Source organism: Sebastes fasciatus, chromosome 4 (genome assembly GCF_043250625.1).
Source record: "Sebastes fasciatus isolate fSebFas1 chromosome 4, fSebFas1.pri, whole genome shotgun sequence".
NCBI classification, from domain to species: Eukaryota; Metazoa; Chordata; class Actinopteri; order Perciformes; family Sebastidae; genus Sebastes; species Sebastes fasciatus.
The window spans coordinates 20,829,999-20,849,183 of record NC_133798.1 but is presented as its reverse complement, the minus strand read 5'-3'; the positions used below and the strand labels follow the sequence as shown (position 1 = coordinate 20,849,183).

The 19,185-nt window shown below is 39.0% G+C and overlaps 2 protein-coding genes across 5 annotated transcripts in view; both read left to right on the top strand.

Moving 5' to 3' along the window:
- The first annotated feature begins 3,265 nt into the window (after positions 1-3,265).
- tph1a (tryptophan hydroxylase 1 (tryptophan 5-monooxygenase) a) lies at positions 3,266-11,267 on the top strand. Of its 3 annotated transcripts, none has more exons than XM_074632678.1 (11): positions 3,266-3,458; positions 7,542-7,676; positions 7,843-8,026; positions 8,116-8,216; positions 8,306-8,373; positions 8,460-8,659; positions 8,751-8,886; positions 8,974-9,100; positions 9,199-9,294; positions 10,237-10,370; positions 10,467-11,267. In XM_074632678.1, exons 1-11 carry the CDS (start codon positions 3,348-3,350, stop codon positions 10,639-10,641), a joined length of 1,467 nt encoding a protein of 488 aa, XP_074488779.1. In that variant the 5' UTR covers positions 3,266-3,347; the 3' UTR covers positions 10,642-11,267. The 3 variants fall into 3 exon arrangements, with proteins under 3 accessions (XP_074488779.1, XP_074488780.1, XP_074488781.1); XM_074632679.1 differs by having other exon boundaries at positions 3,267-3,458; positions 8,463-8,659; XM_074632680.1 differs by lacking the exon at positions 3,266-3,458 and adding an exon at positions 4,993-5,292.
- A 2,104-nt stretch (positions 11,268-13,371) lies between these two features.
- The window catches only part of sergef (secretion regulating guanine nucleotide exchange factor), a 10,638-nt gene continuing 4,824 nt past the window's right edge, over positions 13,372-19,185 (top strand). Inside the window, exons 1-9 of one of the 2 annotated variants that reach the window (XM_074632689.1) lie at positions 13,372-13,495; positions 13,638-13,779; positions 14,830-14,982; positions 16,267-16,361; positions 16,508-16,568; positions 16,648-16,761; positions 16,877-16,939; positions 17,592-17,753; positions 17,846-18,012. In XM_074632689.1, the coding sequence (XP_074488790.1) occupies positions 13,418-13,495; positions 13,638-13,779; positions 14,830-14,982; positions 16,267-16,361; positions 16,508-16,568; positions 16,648-16,761; positions 16,877-16,939; positions 17,592-17,753; positions 17,846-18,012 (1,035 nt within the window). In that variant the 5' untranslated portion in view covers positions 13,372-13,417. The remainder of the gene's footprint in view (positions 13,496-13,637; positions 13,780-14,829; positions 14,983-16,266; positions 16,362-16,507; positions 16,569-16,647; positions 16,762-16,876; positions 16,940-17,591; positions 17,754-17,845; positions 18,013-19,185) is intronic. The other variant, XM_074632688.1, reaches the window with a different exon arrangement.

Genomic DNA, 19,185 nt, shown 5'->3' with positions numbered 1-19,185 from the left:
ATCAAGGCACCTTTGTTTTATCCACCACAGAAAACATGCAACAAAGAGAATCAGAGGTTTAGGCTACAACTGATGCCGTGGAGCTAAAGAGTTAAACTGAATTTCACTGCTACTGTTGTTTCTGTTAGATGCTGCCACAGACAAAAAGCGGCTCAGTAACCTCAATCAAATCTCTTCTTATAAAAAGGGTTTTCGTTGCCCTAATAGTCAACAATTCTACTGTTTATATCTTTTTTTTATATAAACTACTGCGATAGTAATCATACTCTAATTGTGTTCTTGCCTCTCTTTAGTTTCTGCTTTGTATTGTTTCAATGATTTTATGGTTCTTTTTAGGGCTGCCCCCTCTTAATCAAGTAGTCGCCTAATCGGTTGTTTTTCTTTCGTCGATTAGTCGTTTTTTATGCTTTTTTCATGCCGAAAGACTCGTTTCCAAGAAGAAATATGAGCACATCTCTGGTAAACACAAGATTTAAAGTGGTGCTTTTGTGTGATTCTTTGTGGAGAAACTCAGTTTTACAAATCTGTCGATGAAATCAACTAATCGATTAGTCGACAAAATCTCATTGTTAGTTAGTCGACTAAGAATTTCTTTGGTTGAGGACAGCCCTAGTTCTTTTTATTAGTTGAACGTTCTGTCCTTAACTGTGTTACAATGAGTGCTTTATAAATAAAGATTTATCATTATTATTATTATTATTAGGGCTGCAAATACTGTAAGAATTATTTACATTGTCGAATAATCTATCGCTTTTCTACAGTTTTTTTAAATTAGCAGATGAATCGTTTAATCTAAAAAAAATTCAGAAAAGTAAAAAATTAATTAAAAAAAAGTGGAAAGTCCTCACATTTGAAAAGTTAAAAACAGAGTTCCCAGAGTTTTTACTTGAGTTTAAATGATTAATTCAAATGAATCAAAATGTATTGCCAATTGACTTGATTTCTATCAACTAATCAATTAATCGACTAATCGTTTCAGCCTTAACAATCACTGTGATGCCAACAGAAACCAAAGAGCAGCCTACTGCTGAGTCTATGGTTTTTTAGGATCGCTATGTGATAATATATAATTTGTTAGCTGTGGTTATTATTGCTAAATGTGACTAACGCCGCTACTAACTCTAAGCAGAGGTAAAATGGAGACATAAAATGTTTCAGCTGATCTTTCAACTGTACAAAATATTCACTGTTCATTTGTTGTGTTTGTATTGTGTTTGCACATTGAAGCAGAAATGTTTGCCTTCTGTAGGTGGAGGTGATAAAGAGCTTAAGCCAACAATCAGGTAAACATGTTCACTCCTGCTTCCATGATGTTAAATGGGGGTAAACTTTGTGTGCAATGCATGCTGGTACATGTAGTTATTACTCATTGTTGAAGAAGACTGATTCCTCTGCTAATATGAATGGTGCCAGATGTGTTTTAATGTCCTAGAACAGTGTTTTCCAAACTTGTTTTCTGGGGTGCCACGTTTTAACTTGTAACACTTGTTCCTGACCATTTTTACTGCCATTTCCGCATCACATTATATTATCTTAAATAGGTAAAGCAATAATTTTGAAGAGCTCTACGTTTGACAAATCACTACTTTGTTTTATGCATTCTCTTGAAAACACATGCACATGTTAAATACTTTATAAATGAGACCAAATAAATGCATTTAAGGCAGAGTTAACAAGCTCTTGTTTTTTTCCTCTCATCAGTAAAGCAAACAGAATCTAGGCTGTATGTCTGACCCGAATGCTTCGACTGTTGTCATGGTAATCGACCTCCAAATCAGTATTCGAATGCTTCATTATTTAAAAAAATATATATAAGTATTTAATAATAATGTTTAAATCCCCAAATAGCCCATGAAATAAGGAGTAATCCCACAACATTATTCATATTCATTCATTCATTATTATTAGTTATTCTCAGATGGATATCGATGTTTGTTGTGTGTAGAGGTGTGTGTGCGGCAGCAGCGGTAGCACTGTACCAGGTACTGAAACAGGGGAGATGGAGACAGACAGACAGAAGAACATGTCCGCCTGCTGCACCATGAAGCTTCGAATACCTTTGAATATTTCTCACGGAAGCTTCATATTAGATTCAATGTCATTAGTAGGCTACAATTATCAGAACAATCCGAACATTCAGGCTCCCTCGTGTGGCTCAAAGCGTTCTGCAGATATAAATGTTAAATAAAAGACTATTAAAGAAATTTATTTGGCAACCCTAAAAAAATCTCCTGTGACCCACCTGTGTGTCCCCACCCAGTCTTTGTGAATCAATGACCACCAGAACAGACTGGATACACACATATTGAAATGAAAGCTTGACCTTGCTACATGCAGCTCTGTCTAACACAAGAGCAGATCTGGATTCAGTCTCTGAGAAGAGGAAGTTCCCTTCACTGCCTCTTTTGTTGTGTAAAGCGTGTGTCCATGTCACGAGGGACACAGGCCAGGACCACCTGAGACAAACAGCATGTGCACCACCCACACATGTACCACATGCATCAGAGCTGTGTGGAGCTAAAGGGTGCTGGCAGACAGACAATCAGACAACTCACCTGTCCTACTTGTGAGGTGACTCAAGCTTATCGAGAGAACAGTGGTGTTATCTGTTTAAAGTAATGAGGCCTCTTTAAATTCAGTGCTCGATTCTGCTTGCTGAGGCCTCTGAAGCTTTCTCCGCTGATTGTCTTGATCTTATTAAAAAGGCTCACGGTCTTAAATACGGGAAAACATGCAGGTTATTTGTGCTATGTGCACGAGAAACCCAGAGGTGCTTACAGTGCAAAGGATTTTGAAGGGGGGGCATGTTTGGATCACTGTAGGTGGGCTTGAATCCTCTTAAACATTGACCTCCTCTTAGTCTCAAGGTGTCAACAAACAAACAAACTGCTTGTGTCAACATGAGGAGGAAATCTCAATATGATGGCACATTTTCCTATATTTGGTTTTAATTGTTAAATGCTTGCAGATGAGTCTAACATAAAAAAATATAATAATAAATCCTGCTTTTTTTTTTATTATGATATGCACTTTTTTTTCCTTAAACACATTGAAATATCTAATAAAAGCAGTTCAATCTGGTATTTTTTATTCTCTCACTAAAATCAGAATGATTGATCTCATTGAAGCTGTTTCAGGCCTTTAGGTGAAATAAAAGATTTTCCCTTAATGACGTGAGCCGAGCTGCTCTTTTTCCATTTGCTGCTGGCAGTGAGATTATTGCCCCCTCCTCTTTCTCTCCTGGTTAAATAGCAAAGCGCTGCAGCTTCTCGGTGCAGACACCCCTCTTCACATTGCAGGGGGTTATTTAGATAATCCAGCTGGAAGAAAACTGCATAAAAAGGCACATGACCCAGCAGCACTTTAACATGTACTCAAACAAAAATGAAGGACCACGTAGAGGAAGATCTTTTGACTCCATGAACATTGGCTTTGAAGAGAAACTGCTCAACAATGAGGTAAGAGACTATAAAACCAAGAAGAGCTTTTCTAGCATGGGATATTTTAAGACAACCTTTTTTTTTTCTGTGACAGTGGTGTGGAGAAAGGTCTTAATGAATAAGCCTTTTACTTTGTCGTCAGAGCAGATTAATTTAAGCCGTTTTGTTGTAATGTAATTTGCGTCAAAGGGTTAAGAGGGTTAAAGTGTGATACCTCCATATTTCATGTCATAAAAGACTCATTATCGCTCAATCTGTGCACCATTCACTGGTTTCCACAGCAAAAGACAGAAGAGATGAAATAGTCTGTGATGTCTCCAATGCGCACATGGAAAAGGACAGACTGTAGGTGCTGAATGTAGAAATGTAAAGATATATATTGCACAAATATCCCACATTCATTCTATATTTTTCCAATTTTCAGATGAGTTTCAAGGTTGCAAAAATGCTCAACAAAAAAAAGCCTCCAAACAACAAAACTATAGGCAACACCAAATAATCCTGTTATTGACAAAGTGGAAGACCTGAACTGATCTGAACTGTGACTAACCAACAGTCTGTAGCTTCAGCAGGAAATCCGATTGTGTCTGTGACCTTCACCTGCAAACTTTTACACATCTTAAACATATAAGGTTTCTTTGTGAATTTTTGCTGACAAACATAAATGCTGCACAAAATGAATCATATTGTAAGATTAAATTTAGTTTTGTAAAGACTTATTTGATACAGTATACATATTGTATTCTGCTCCTTAAGTTAGATCTGGAACTATATAATATGGCGCACCTTACTTGCTTGTATAAGGTGAGTGATGATTAAGAGTGATATGAAGTAAGAAGTGATGTGCCACCTTTTTGGTTATGGGTGTTCAATTGCCCTACGCTGGAGTTGAGACATTAAAGTGGATCCTGTTGCACAGACGAAGCTCTTGCTTTACCCACAGTCCTACAGTAGTTTAATTAAGTAGCAAATACGTTTATAGTTAAGGCAGCAAGAATCTTCTGTCTCTCACAATGAGGAACAAAGAGGGAAAAAAGAAAGAAAAATGGGTTCAATTAAGCAGCTGTATAATTAGATTAAAATGAAAATAACAATAAACACCTGCAAACGTTTACACACCTTAAACATATAAGGTTCTTTTTGCATTTTGCTGAAAAACATTAATGCTGCACAAAATGAATCATATCTAAAAAAGAATGAGCTCTTCTGTCTCTCACAATGAGGAACAAAGAGAGAAAAAAAGAAAAAAGAAAAATGGGTTCAATTAAGCAGCTGTATAATTAGATCAGAATCAGAATCGTGTTTATTGCCAGGTGTAAGCGGTATACACTAGGAATTTGCTTTGGTTTTGTTGGTGCAAGTTAAACAGTATAATAACAAAAGAATAGATAAAAACGTTAGAAAAAAATAAGATTTTTTTTTAAATAGATTAAAATGTAATCACATGCACTTCTTAATGTGTAGGCCTATATATCAAATGCATTTAAAGCCGTGTATACGTTAATAAACGCTGACATCAAGAGAGGGGAAATAACTATTTGATGATGAACATGTGTGCGTAAAAGTACCATGGCACAAGCTGCAGAGTGATTAAACGCTGCTGGTCGGATCTCAGCGTGCAGGAGGCTAATAATAGGCTTCCCTGCTGTCTAAATGAGATTGCACTAAGGCGATTCTTTGAGACAGAGACAAGTTCATCTTCGTTAAACCGAGACTCACAGCGTTGACCCCGGTAGAGCGTCCTGAGAGTCTCCTCACACTAATGCTGCAAGGGATACTCCAGACCAGGATCAGGGTCCACAGAAACCTGGTCTGCCATGCGGTCTACACACTGCTGCAAGGGAGGAACATGGTAGGCAGACATTTAACGGATTTACTCCACTTCCACTAATCACTTTGATCGATTACACTGTGTAAATTTATTATATATTTTGAAGCCTAATGTAGTTACTCGACAGGACTAAAACACAGTGTCTGAATCAGACGCACAGTATATGCTATACCACTAAAGTCACTAAAGTGAAAACGTTGCAGTCAATCAAAAGAGATTAGTTGTTCTGTGCTGTTGGCTAATTACAGTCCTGCTGCTAAAATCTCATGATGCAGGATTACATCAATGTTCCGCTTGTACGGCGCGCGCAGCCACGTGGCTGTCCGAGGTAAGGCTGCAGGTAGGGCTGTTGTGGTTAAGGAATTTCCCCTGCTGTGATAATGATGCAGTATTATTGCCATTTTTTGGGGGCAAATTACTTAATTTATCCTATATTTTAGTGCTATATTAAAAAAAAAACTTTTTAGGGATGCACCAATTCGATTTTTTTAGTCCGATACCGATAACTGGGCTGAGTACAGATCCGATACAAGTGTTTAATTAATAAACTGTATGTTTCACTGTGTGGAAGTTAGTGGGATCATTCTTTTATGTGTAAGGCAACATCAGGCTTGACTTAAATATTGCTTTCATAACATTGTAAAACAAATAAATACATAGATATTAATTTACTGATTTGTTATTTATGATTAAAATAATAAATCGTAAACCAGCAACTTGGTAAAAAAAAACTTTAACAGGAAGTGTAAACCTTTTTAAATGCAGCAACATATTGGTCAAAGCTTAAATAGGAATTCAAATTCCAGTATATAAATATATATAATGGAATCGAATACTTTAGATCAGCCCATTGTCACGATAACCGATCCAGCTATTTGAGTCAGTATCGGCCAGATATCTGGTCTGGTATCAGTATCAGTGCATCCCTATTTATTGTAAGGCTATTATTAGGTATATTGTTGCTGTATCATTTATTGTGAAAACAGAAAACAGAAGGACAATGAGGGCTTTTTTTTCAGCTGAGATGCTTTGGTTGCGTCTGATGATACGGAATATCTGCAGAAGTAAAAATGTCTCACAAGGTAGAGTACTTTCTCTGGATATATACTTGAAATATATGCGGCGCACCAATTATAAAGAATTTAAAAAAGAAAAAATGTGAACATAGAGGTTTGGCGGTTTCTTGCCACCTCATGGTTGGCTTGTCAATATCGCGGTATTATTGCAATATTGCGGTTATTGCAACTGCCCTTGTCCAAGGTGCTAAAATACACCAGAAGGTTTGGCCCTGTCTCTACATGAATCTGATGTTTCATCACTATGAATGTAAAGGGAAAAGCCATGTTTCTTTTTCAGTGCAGACGTAAATATTCTGCAGCAGTTCTCTGTATCTCTTACCCTACTTACTACTTGTTGAGGGTGTTTCATGCTCTTTAGATAAGATGTTCGTAGGATCTTTGGATGGCTGTAGATGCTCTTCAGTGATTAGAAGTTTTGCATTCACGTCATTACCTGCCCTGAGTTATGGTTCAGTCACGGGGGAAACCCATTGACTCAACTTAGCTATGAAACAAATTAGGCAACAGTGCATTTCTTTTCTTTAATTGCAATTAGAGCTGCAGCAATTAATCAATTAACGGTTTAGATTAGTCGTTTTAACTATTAAATTAATCACCAACTATTTTGATAATTGATTAATTGGTTTGAGTCTTTTTTTAAGAAAAAAAAAGTTAAAAATTCTCTGATTCCAGCTTCTTAAATGTGAATATTTTCTGGTTTCTTTACTCCTTTATGACAGTAAACTGAATATCTTTGAGTTGTGGACAAAACAAGACATTTGACGACGTCATCTTGGGCTTTTGGAAACACTGATCGACATAATTAACCCTTTTCTGACATTTTATAATGAAAACAACTGATCGATTAATGGAGAAAATTAATCAACAATGAAAATAATCCTTAGTTGCAGCCCCTAATTGCAGTGTCGAAGGGTTACGGAAGCTATGCAGCACAGATCATGGTAATACAGTGCTGTTTTCACACTACTATTAAATGCTGGTGCCACATTAGTGCCAACATTAGTTCTTTACTTTTAGGGGCTAGCACTAACAAGAAAAGTGGAATTTAAAAATTGAATTAAAAAAAAGTTGATAAGAGCTGAATATCTCCTCACATCACCGTCAGAGGAGAGCCACTAGTGGTTGTTGAATGAGGATGATATCTTGCGGTTACACAAATAAAATCTAACCCCCTTTCATTACTGTTTTCAGATAAACAAATCAACTTTCACAAAGATTGAAGAAAACACCGAAAAGAAGAATACATCAGAGAAAGGGAGAGCAACAATCATCTTTTCACTCAAGAATGAAGTGGGAGGGCTAGTAAAGGCTCTCAAACTCTTTCAGGTATGGACAAAGTTATTATACTCAAGTGTCTACAGTATAGAATAACATTTTCGTACCATATGTCATATATATATATATGTATGTCTACCAGTAATTTATTCATCTATCATGCTGATGATAAAGCGAATGTAGATAACTTAAAAAGGATTCTCCATGTTTCTTGCAGGAAAACCATGTCAACCTTGTACACATAGAGTCCAGAAAATCCAAAAGACGCACCTCTGAGTTTGAAATTTTCGTGGACTGCGACAGCAACCACGAACAGCTGAATGAAATAATCCAGCTGCTGAGAAAGCATGTGAACGTGGTGGATATGGACCCTCCAGATAACTCCTGTCTAGACGAAGAAAGTAAATAAAATCCTTCAGATTTTATAAATATATCATATTAGACCATATCATCGGCAAATACCTCATTTTTCTATTCTCTCTCTTCTCAGATATGTATGATGTACCTTGGTTCCCAAAGAAGATTTCAGACTTGGACAAGTGCGCTAACCGTGTCCTGATGTACGGCTCTGAGTTGGATGCGGATCATCCGGTATGTTTGCACAAATATGACAACTGGTTGACTTGGAAAATCCTTAAATTTGAAGCATTCTCATATCTGTCTATGTTCCTCTCCATCAGGGTTTCAAGGACAACGTCTACCGGAAACGGCGAAAGTACTTTGCTGATCTCGCCATGGCCTACAAGCAGTGAGTATTTGATGCATATTTTAATGGTTATTTTGGAAATCTGAGATGTTTTCACTTGGTATTCATAGAGTTATTCTCTCTTGCTGCAGTGGGGATCCCATCCCTCGTATTGAGTTCACAGAGGAAGAAGTGAAGACGTGGGGAGTCGTGTACAGGGAGCTCAACAAGTTGTACCCCACCCACGCCTGCCGGGAATACTTGAAGAACCTGCCACTGCTGTCCAAATACTGTGAATTTCGGGAGGACAACATCCCTCAGCTGGAAGACGTGTCACGCTTCCTCAGGGGTAGGTTTTTACTTCAAATACAAAATTGGTCATTTTTATAAATCTCTTAGGCTTTGTAAATGTCACTCATCTGTGTTTCGTATCTTATCAGAACGCACTGGATTCACCATCAGGCCTGTGGCTGGTTATCTGTCCCCTCGTGACTTCCTGGCCGGTTTGGCCTTCCGGGTTTTCCACTGTACCCAGTACGTGCGGCACAGCTCCGACCCCTTATACACCCCAGAGCCGTGAGTAATATACAGTACTATATTTAGGAAAAGGATGCCAATGTTCATATAAATCTATTGGTCCTAATATTATCTTTCATTATCAAGGGACACATGCCACGAGCTGCTGGGTCACGTCCCGCTGCTAGCAGAGCCCAGCTTCGCCCAGTTCTCTCAGGAGATCGGTCTCGCTTCACTCGGGGCCTCGGATGACGCAGTTCAGAAACTGGCCACGGTGAATGACACTTATCAAATCAAATTTCATATTCTCAACTTTTAAATCTAGAATGATTGTCATAACTGTTTCTGTTTTTATCGACTCTTGTGCTGCAGTGCTATTTCTTTACGGTGGAGTTTGGCCTATGCAAACAAGAAGGGCAGCTGCGAGCGTACGGAGCAGGACTGCTGTCATCTATCAGTGAGCTTAAGGTAAAAACATTTCAACAGAACCATACAGTGGACACATTAACACAATCTTCCTCCTATAATATTTTCCAATTGTATTGGCTAATCATAAAATATATACCGGAAAGTGCCTGAACATCTGTATATTACCTAAAAACCCTCCTTCTAACCAGCCAAACCCTTTAAAATAATTACATTAAAAAAGTGCATTGTGTAGCATTTCGGGGGATCTATTGGCAGAAATGGAATATAGTATTCATAACTATGTTTTCATTATTGTATAATCTCCTGAAACTAAGAATCATTGTGTTTTCATTAGCTTAGAATGAGCCCTTCATATCTACATAGGGAGCGGGTCCTCTTCAGAGTCCACCATGTTTCTACAGTAGCTCAGAACAGAAAACCAAACACTGGTTCTAGAGAGAGCCTTTTTTACGTTGGCTGAAGGCCACCGTAGTTCTCCAACATGCTTGTGAAACTGCGGTAACGTGAGCCGCAGAGTGCAAAACCACCAACCGCTGTCTGACTTCCGTTGCTCCTAAAGTAGTGTATTATGGTAAGGATGGTCTCTGAGTGAGGCGAACAGTGTTACCATGGTTTTGCACTCGGTGGCTCACGTTACCGCAGTCTTGGAAAGGGAGGAGTGAGCGGAGGTTGGTTGTAATCTGCAACTACACCACTAGATGTTGCCAATTCAGGTGTAAACCTTTTTAATGCAGCAACAAATTGTACAAAACTTAAACAGGAATTAAAATTCCAGTATATATTATATATAACATAGAATTGAATTTAATAAATCGACACCATTGTCACCGATATCCGATCCAGTATTGGTATCTGTGCATCCCTAATTTTCTTATTTTCTCTTTTGTATATTTACTATTGCTCCTTAATAAAGCAGAAGTATTTTTTATCCGATTAGTTGATTAATCGATGGAACATCTGTTCTATGTTTCTCTATTACAGCATGCACTATCTGGCAATGCAAGGATAATGCCTTTTGACCCCAAAGTTACATCCAAACAAGAATGCATCATCACGACATTTCAGGATGTCTACTTTGTGTCAGACAGCTTTGAGGAGGCCAAAGTCAAGATGAGGTGAGCTCAGCTACTCTGCAATTTAACGTTCATAATGATAGATCTTACATGGGTAGATGAAAATTATCTAAATATCTACTACATATTTCATTACAGGGAGTTTGCCAAGACCATCAAGCGTCCTTTCACAGTCCGATACAACCCTTACACCCAGAGCGTGGATGTGCTAAAAGACACTCCCAGCATCAACAGCGTGGTGGAGGAGCTTCGACACGAGCTCGACATCGTCGGTGACGCCCTCAGCCGGCTGAACAAGCAGCTGGGCGTCTGACTGCCCACATTATGAAGTTATCCACCTACAGCCCGTCAACGCTCGCCATGTCACCCCCCAAGCACCGCCGTAAAGATACTGCTTGTGTATCGCCCTTCGTCAGTACAATGAATGTGCAAAATGCTCTGTTGTCCCCACTGCAACGTTTATATGGCTTCTCCAATTTACCCTAGGTATGTTTAGCCACTGATATCAGTAAACTGCACAAACCCAAAGAGCTCCTTATACTGAGACACTGTTTTGCTTCAGTTGTACTTGGCTCAATCGGCTTTATATTGCAAACAGTCAACGCGCTTTCTTTTATAACATCCCCAGCTGTTACAAACATGTGTGGTTTCCTCATCCTATTGTTAACTCTGCTGTTGTATATTATCATGTGATTTTTTTTTTTTTTTTTTTTTGCATTTCATTTAATCCTTCTTCTTCTTCACATTTAATCTTCCTCACTTCAGTGATATGTATAAAATGTACCATGTTTGTATTCTTTTGGTGTGTGTATCATGTTCCTTTTTTGTGTGCTGTTGAGGGAAATTATGAGAGTGAAAACTGGTGTTATATAAATGGGAATGTTTTCTTGACTGATTATGACAGACTTGGCCCATGTACCCTGACCTATTTCATTTTACAGTGATGATTTTGAATACCTCCTCTTGAAGTGAATATAATTGTAGTGCTCCTGAAATCAAAACATTATTTTTCTACTGTAAAGAAATATATACATTATGAGTAGGCTATGTATTGAAACAATTGAAAAATAATAAATTATATTGTGTCTTCACAGTGTGTCAAATGGTTTCTTACCGGTTACTTTTTGATGTCCTCATGGTGGTGGTTTGGTTATGGATACTAGATGCTGAGGTGGATGATGATCATGGAGATGCAGAATGATGACAGTGAGGAGCCTGAAAGCGATGACAATAGTTATATTCAGATTGGAGTTTGTGTATGTAAGAATAATTATCCCTTTGACCCGAGGGCCACATAAAAACCCATTCTGAAATAGAGCGACACTGACAATTTTGGTGTTATTTTTGGCATCTATTACGTAATGCCTTGTATTGTAATGCCAAATATTATGCTTCTGATATTTGAAGTGAGACAATATAAGTTTTCCACAATGAGCACTCCAATCTGAAAGCCAAAAAGCTGTTACTAAATATATAGATTAACCCAGAAATGTTTCCCTAATGTCTGAAAGGGACTCATATCTGTCTCCTTCTGTCTTTATCTTCCTCCCTGCCTCTGCATCTATGTCTGCACGGATCTCCTGCTGTCAATGAACTCTAGAGATATTTCAGCATCAATCAGAGAAAGAGATCACACATCCAGGCGGTTGATCTTATCAAAACACATTATTTTGCCACTGTCCCAGAAAAAGCGAGCATGCTGTGTGTATCTAGTGTCTGCATGCCTGCCTGTATGCATGTGTGGGCAAGGGTCTTCTATCTCACCTCCAGGATGTTATCACTTTAGTCTTTCTGTCCATCTTAAGAAGAAACCTGATCATATTAACACATTAAAACTAGGTATCTATGTTACTGATAAATACAACTTTAATTAATTCTACACCAGGTTGCCAGTTTATAGTTAATTGTTACACCTTGCTCAAACTAATGCAATCTAAATAAACCCTACCATCATGAAGGTTAAAAAGTAGTAGTTACTCTTATAGTTAGAGAGGTGATAATTCAACATTATGGTCATTTTGGAGACGGTTTGTAGGGTTGTTGAACTGTGTTGCGTTATACTGAGAGGTGTTTCTCATGTTTTTTACTCCTCATTTAGATAGCTATGCTATTCTTCAATCAAAAGAGTATATATATGACCAAAAACAGCCTGCTGCAAAACAGCATGCTTCACGCCAAAGGGCCACATAAAATCCCATTCTGAAATAGAATAACACCAACTGACATTTTTTGTGTTGGTTTCTTGGAAACTGAATGTGACTAGTTCTATGGGCTTTGTAAAGTTTTTATTTGGGATAAATATAACATCACAAATAGAACATATCCATGTCAAATCAAGGGTCTTCTATGTCCCACCTGCAGAATGTTAATTGTAGAACTTAATTTTACACCCAGTTACCAGTTTATACTGTAGGTCAGTGTCACCTTGGTCAAACTAGTCAAGTCAAACTGTATTTATAAAGCACGTTTAAAAAGAACTGCAGTTGACCAAAGTGCTGAACATGTACATAATAAAAATGAATACAAAGCAAACAACAATAAGTAAAAACACTAAACATAATGTGCACATAACAGCATCAACAATCTAAATGAACCCTACCATCATGAAGGTTAAAAAGTACAATAGAAATAGTTAGAGAGGTGTTAAATCAACATGATGGCCATTTCGGAGGCTGTTTGTGGTGTTGTTGAACTGTGTTGCGTTATACTGAGAAGCAGGGTCTAAAATTAAGTTAATATTTGCATATAAACTACTAATTAGAAATCAATACAAGTTTTTTGAGAATTTTAGATATTTTCTTTCACCCCTAGTGAGTCAGTGGTAACACACAGCAAGAATATGGATCATGTAATTTAATCCCTGATTATTTCTAATTTCTAATTATTTTTCAATTTTATTATTTAAAAAAATAATATTTCTTAAAATAAGGAAAACCTATCTGCCATGGTGGCAGGTGACTTGGATTTTTTACCTGCCACTGCCAACATTTACCATATTTACATTTAGCTAAATGAATATATTCTTCAATCAAAGAGTATACAGCATGGCATGCAGTATATGACCAAAACCAGCCTGCTGCAAAACAGCCATGCTTTACGACAGTGTCGCAAATCATGGTAACGTCATGGAGACGAGCCGGCGGACGGAGGTTTGTTTACACTCCTGGGTAAGTTCATTATATTCACCGTTAAAGTGTTAAACCGTTACCTCAGACTCACCGGTAGTAACTCAGACTCACCGGTAGTAACTCAGACTCACCGGTAGTAACTCAGACTCACCGGTAGTAACGTGGTTCATGTGTCCGTCAGGGAGCCAACAGCTCCGGGCAGCTGGGACAGGGACATGAGGAGGACCTGAAGGAGCCCCGGAGGCTGTCTGACACCACGGCTCTGCTGAACAAGGCTGTCCGGGCTCTCAGCGGCGGCGGCGGGCACTCCGTGGTTCTCACCGGTAGGTCACTGTTTAGCTCCGAGACTGAACTTTTCCACAACATTTAACTACTAACCCGCAACAACCCTGATAACTTGTGCTGCAATGTGAACCAAGTCTTGAGCAAGCCTTACAGAGATCACGTGGCGCCCCCTGCCGGGACAAATCAGTTCATTGTTGATGTTGACTGTATTGAGTGGTAGATGGTTTTGTTTATTTGACAAGCATTTAGCCAATTCCACATGGGATTATAAAACACTGTATGTCAGACATACATAAACTGGGAAAAAAAAGTTTGTTGGATTATTTCTCTGATGTTACAATGCTAATTGGCATTGTATTTTACATGGTTGGAAAGCCTGTTTATTTACTTTCACAATGATGACCAACTTGTAAGGATCATGCATTATTGGGATGAGCAATACAATGTGATGTAAATGATGTAAAATAGCCAATATGTCTTGTTTGTTCCTTGTTACTGATAGAGTTCAATCATTCTATCCACCAAACAACTCAAAACAAGAGTCAATTTTTCTTGGGCGCTACCCACATAATCAGCTGTGCTGCTCATCCCACAAATGCATGATCCTTACAAGTTGGACATCATTGTGAAGGTAAATAAACAGGCTTTCCAACGATGTAAAACACAATGACCATTAGCATTGTAACAACAGAGAAATAATCAACCCAAACAAGTTTCTGAACTTTTTCCCCCAGTTTAAATACAGCAAGACACATACATATTGGAAAAATCTATGCAGCCTAAAGAAAAACATCATAACATGCAGCAATTAGACGGAAGTAGTAAACCGTCTATACTAAATTATATCCTATTGTTTTTCTATTTATGCATGCATATATGCATCACATGTAGGTGCAAGGCTATGGGAAAACTACATTTCAATCTATTGTCTGTTTAGATAAAGTAATGGTTTGGAGTCAATGTGCAGTTGATTTGGTTTTTATCAATGGTTTTTCCTCATCTCCAAAGCTCCAAGTAACAATCTACGTGAATAGCCAATTCTGTTGCATGGTTCAACAATGTTTGTGGTTTATTTTTGTGTTGGACAGAAAATGGAGAGGTGTTTGTGTGCGGACGGAATGATAGAGGCCAGCTGGGACTTGGCCACAATGCAGACATCTCAACTCTTCAACTCTGCCCCAGCCTGACTCCGAGGGTCACAAAAGTAGCCTGTGGTTGGGATTTTACTCTTCTTCTCAATGGTGAGAACCGTTTTACACCAGGATGTGGTGCTCTGTTTTACACATGTACTATATTCAGAAGGATATGATTACCCTTGGTGTTCCTTCTAGGCAAGGATAATGGATAGGACAGGATGACATTTAATTTATCCTTCAGGGAAAATCCAGATGTCACAGCAGCCAAAAATTGGAGAGGACACAAATTGAAATGCATAAGAACAAATTATATACAAGTATAGAATATTCACCAATCAGGACTGTATGAGGAGTATACTGATGACCAGGGAACGTGATCAACACTATGGACGTGCTGTCAGGCACAATGAGACACCAGAGGAGTCCACTTTAAATTGTGATTTATTGTAGAAGTGGAACAGGTGGTACAACAGGTGAGGCTGGCACAATCGATGCTGGTTTTATTTAAACAGAAAATATGTACCATGTATTATCAACATAAATAACTTAAACATTAAGGTACTCCAAATATACATGTATTAAGAGCAAGGAAATTCACATTTCACTTCAGCAAACAATTGCTGCCAGTAGAAAGCCGAGCACACGGTTCTGCTGCAGGTGAGCGCAAAGGGCTCACACCTGAACTCAATCCTGCATATATAGTCTCTGCTCGAGCCAGGCTCTTCCCACTTCCTGCTCCTCCTCAGACAGCTCTGCCTCCAGACCGGCTCTTCACAACAGACAGTATGAATATCCAGTAGAATATGATCAGTGGGCAAAATGGCCGTAACAGTTTGATATGTGTACAAGAATGCAACTACGCTACAGTAGATGACAATAGGAGCAGTCCTCACAGACCCACAGATTTATGCCGCATTCATGTCATAAGGAAGTTACTGTAATTACCAGTTTCCGACTTATAAACACTATTCATGCCAGCATCCAGTTTGTATTTACGACCGTGGGATTTTTCTGAAAGTGCTGATATATCCGTCGTGTTGCTTAACGATACAGAAATGCCTGAAAAAGCAAAAAATATGGACTCTCTCCTTAGCTAGTTCCCTCGTACAACCAACTCTACAATCACACAACTATGTTTAGTTCTCTGATGACACAAACACATGACGTGAGTGAATGCAGCATTAGACCCAGGGTTGTCTTTAAACCAGCAGTAGCTTGAGGGCTCTCTACCACCTTCTGCAAGTCTGCATTTTGCAGACCTTCCTTGAGGGAGTTACCCAGAATTCATAGCTCAGTGATGGGCATGACAGAGGAAGCCTGGAACTACAAATGCTGAATATTTATTATTGTGTTTTATTTATAGAGATATTTCTTTTCTTTTTATGACAGATTGTGGTCGAGTGCTGGCATGTGGCTCCAACGCATTTGGACAACTAGGTGTTGGACAAACAGTCACACACTCTGCAGATCTGCTGGTCGTTGAGGTGAGCACATGAGCAGCCAGTAACCGGTATATTGTTTGCCATACCTTTTATCTAATCAATCCTGTGTGATCGTGACTGCTACAATACAACTTCCCCTCATGATCAGTTTCTGTGGAAGCAGACGTCACTGTGCTGTTTGTTCTCAGAGTCTGGAGGAGCCTGTGGTGAGTGTAGCAGCAGGACTCAGACATTCACTAGCTGTGACTGGTAAGTTTGCACCAAAAACAAGTGTTTTTTCATTTTAGCAGTCAATCCACAAATCCTAAATTCCTGTTCTGCCCCTCAGACTCCGGCTGTGTGTATCAGTGGGGAAGAGGTCTTTTCAGTCACGCTAAGAGAGCACTCAGTCCACGCCCTGTCCCACCACACCTTGGCTCTACGATGCCCTCTCTGGTACCAGGTAAGTGACACTCGGTACTGAATAGAAATAGTTACAGAAAGTTTTAGGCGTTCTTTTATTAACAATGCCGCCGATGATCGATACATGTGACCAGATACTCGTGCCTATGTTGCAGGTCTGGATCAGAAGACCTCACACATGGTATCTGCAGGCTCAGCACACTGTGTGTGCCTTACAGGTATGACACCGGCATATATGACGATCTTTATGCTGCATTCATGTCACAATTGGTTCATTTAGCATACATATGAGCTAGACTGAGAAAAACATTCATATCAACTTGGAAATTGCAAGAAAGACATGTTGGAACGTTTGTAAGCTCCAAACTTGCAGGAGATTGTTAACACATGCAACAAACAAGGCAACAGATCAACTTAATATAGCCTACGGGTAAAAGAAAAAGCTTGATTTTGCATTGGAAATGGCATCCAGGTTTCGTCTTTCTAACAAACAGTTCAAGTTTAGATGAAAAGGGTTCTCTGCACATCTTCCAGCAGAACGCAGCTGAATCGGGTTCTCCTCAGATCCAGGACAATAATCTTCCAAGGGAAAAAGGGACTGGCGCTCACACATTTTGATTTGCACTACTGTGCTCCATTCCATTTTTTCCTAAACAGTTTTTATTGACGCTTTAGAAGAGTATTTCTTAGAGGGAGCATTTACAGTTTCAGGTTGCACTAGCGAGTTGTCTTCCACTTCATGTTCATACATCATGTATGGCCTCCTTTCTGTCCTGTAATTAGTTCACCAGCAACACTCAATTACTGCTCTGCCGTTCGGTTTCTGCCTCTGCTGAATGAAGAATAATGCTGCTCCTGTCACGTGTGCAGGAGACGGCGATTTGTTTCTGTGGGGAAGCAACAAGCATGGCCAGCTGACCATCACCACAGAGCCCTTCCTGTCCTCTCCAACTGCTGTGAAGCGCTCACTGCTGGGTGGAGAGAAAGTCATCGACGTGTGGAGCGGCTGGACGCACATTGTTGTTCAAACAGGTGAAACATAACACACATTATGTCTGTGATGCTCATCAGTTTTAACAGGATTTAAAGAACAGTTATCTGAACAAGGTTATCATTGATTTCAGAGAGTGGGAGAGTGTTCACATGGGGCAGAGGAGATTATGGACAGCTGGGCCGACAAGCATCAACCAGTCAGAACCCAGAGCGCCAATCGACCGGTCCTTCAGCAGAAGGTGGAAACCAGCAGGCTCGCCTCCCTGCAGAGGTTAAAGTCCTCTGTGGAGCGACACAGGTCAGACGCATCAGTGTTTGACACCTTCACAGTAGGGGCGTGAATCACAAGTTTCATCATGATATTATATTGATTATTTCAATTCAGGGGCCTGCGTTCGATATGAGAATATCATTTGCCCATTTAAGACAACCAGTTACATTTATATTATTACTGGACTCTTTCAGACATTTAAACGAAAAACAATCTATTCTTTTAATAAGAATAAATAGACCTGTTGTTCACTTTAAAGTGTCACACTTCTCACATTTAAGCACTGTTTTGACGAAAATGGTGAAACAGACGTACCACGGGAATTTCAAAATAGAGGCATATCTTCAGACGACTACGTATCGATGTTTTCACTTTGCATCTATGATATTGGATCGTTGATCATTGAACCGTTACACCCCTACTTTGCAGACTGAAAAACCTAGAAGGCATATAACAAACATTTATACATGTAATGTGTTTTAGAGGAAATGTTATTAGTATTGTTACGTCACCTTTTGTATAAATACAAGAGAAGAGACGACAACCAAAAGAAGATGGGAGTCAAAGTTGAGGTGGAAAGAGAAAAAATAATTTATTTACACAATACTTCAAATAATCAACAAGCTTCACAAAAATAGTGGGAGGAGGATGGGACAAGGTGGGTTGCCCCAAATAAACAGAAGTTAAGAAAACAAAACTAGGCCTAACTAATTGCTATTTCAATAAAAAAAAAGAACACCTGACTCACTTATCTAAAAAAAGACCTTCAAAATGAATACAAAGGTGGCACCAACCAGTAACCTAGTGTTTTTATACTTAAGATGATAACTAAGTGGATGACAAATGTAAGGGGTACCCCGGCTCCCACCACATACCTTTTTCTAATATCTTTCAGGAGCAAGGGCAAACACAATAAGCACTTTGGCCCTGCCTGGCACGCAACAGTATTAATGATATACTGTATTGATTCTTATTTTTGTGGCAATCATGCTCGTGTTTTAGCAAAAAATGTCAGTGTCACACCAGCAGGGGGCAGCATGCAACCACAAACAAAAACGTGTAACTGAGGCTTGTCTTGTGTGAGGTGAAACACAGTGTGACTGAATGAGAGCCAAGCCCACTAAAGAGTAGCTTCTTAATGATTTGCATCACTACATCCTACACATACTGCCAGAGGACCACTTACATTTAGAGAAAGGC

Coding starts and splice junctions, on each gene's coding strand:
- tph1a (XM_074632678.1), top strand. CDS start 3,348: ATGACCCAGCAGCACTTTAACATGTACTCAAACAAAAATGAAGGACCA. Junction 8,660..8,750: donor CGTGTCACGCTTCCTCAGGG/GTAGGTTTTTAC, acceptor GTATCTTATCAG/AACGCACTGGATTCACCATC. Junction 8,887..8,973: donor CCCTTATACACCCCAGAGCC/GTGAGTAATATA, acceptor TTCATTATCAAG/GGACACATGCCACGAGCTGC.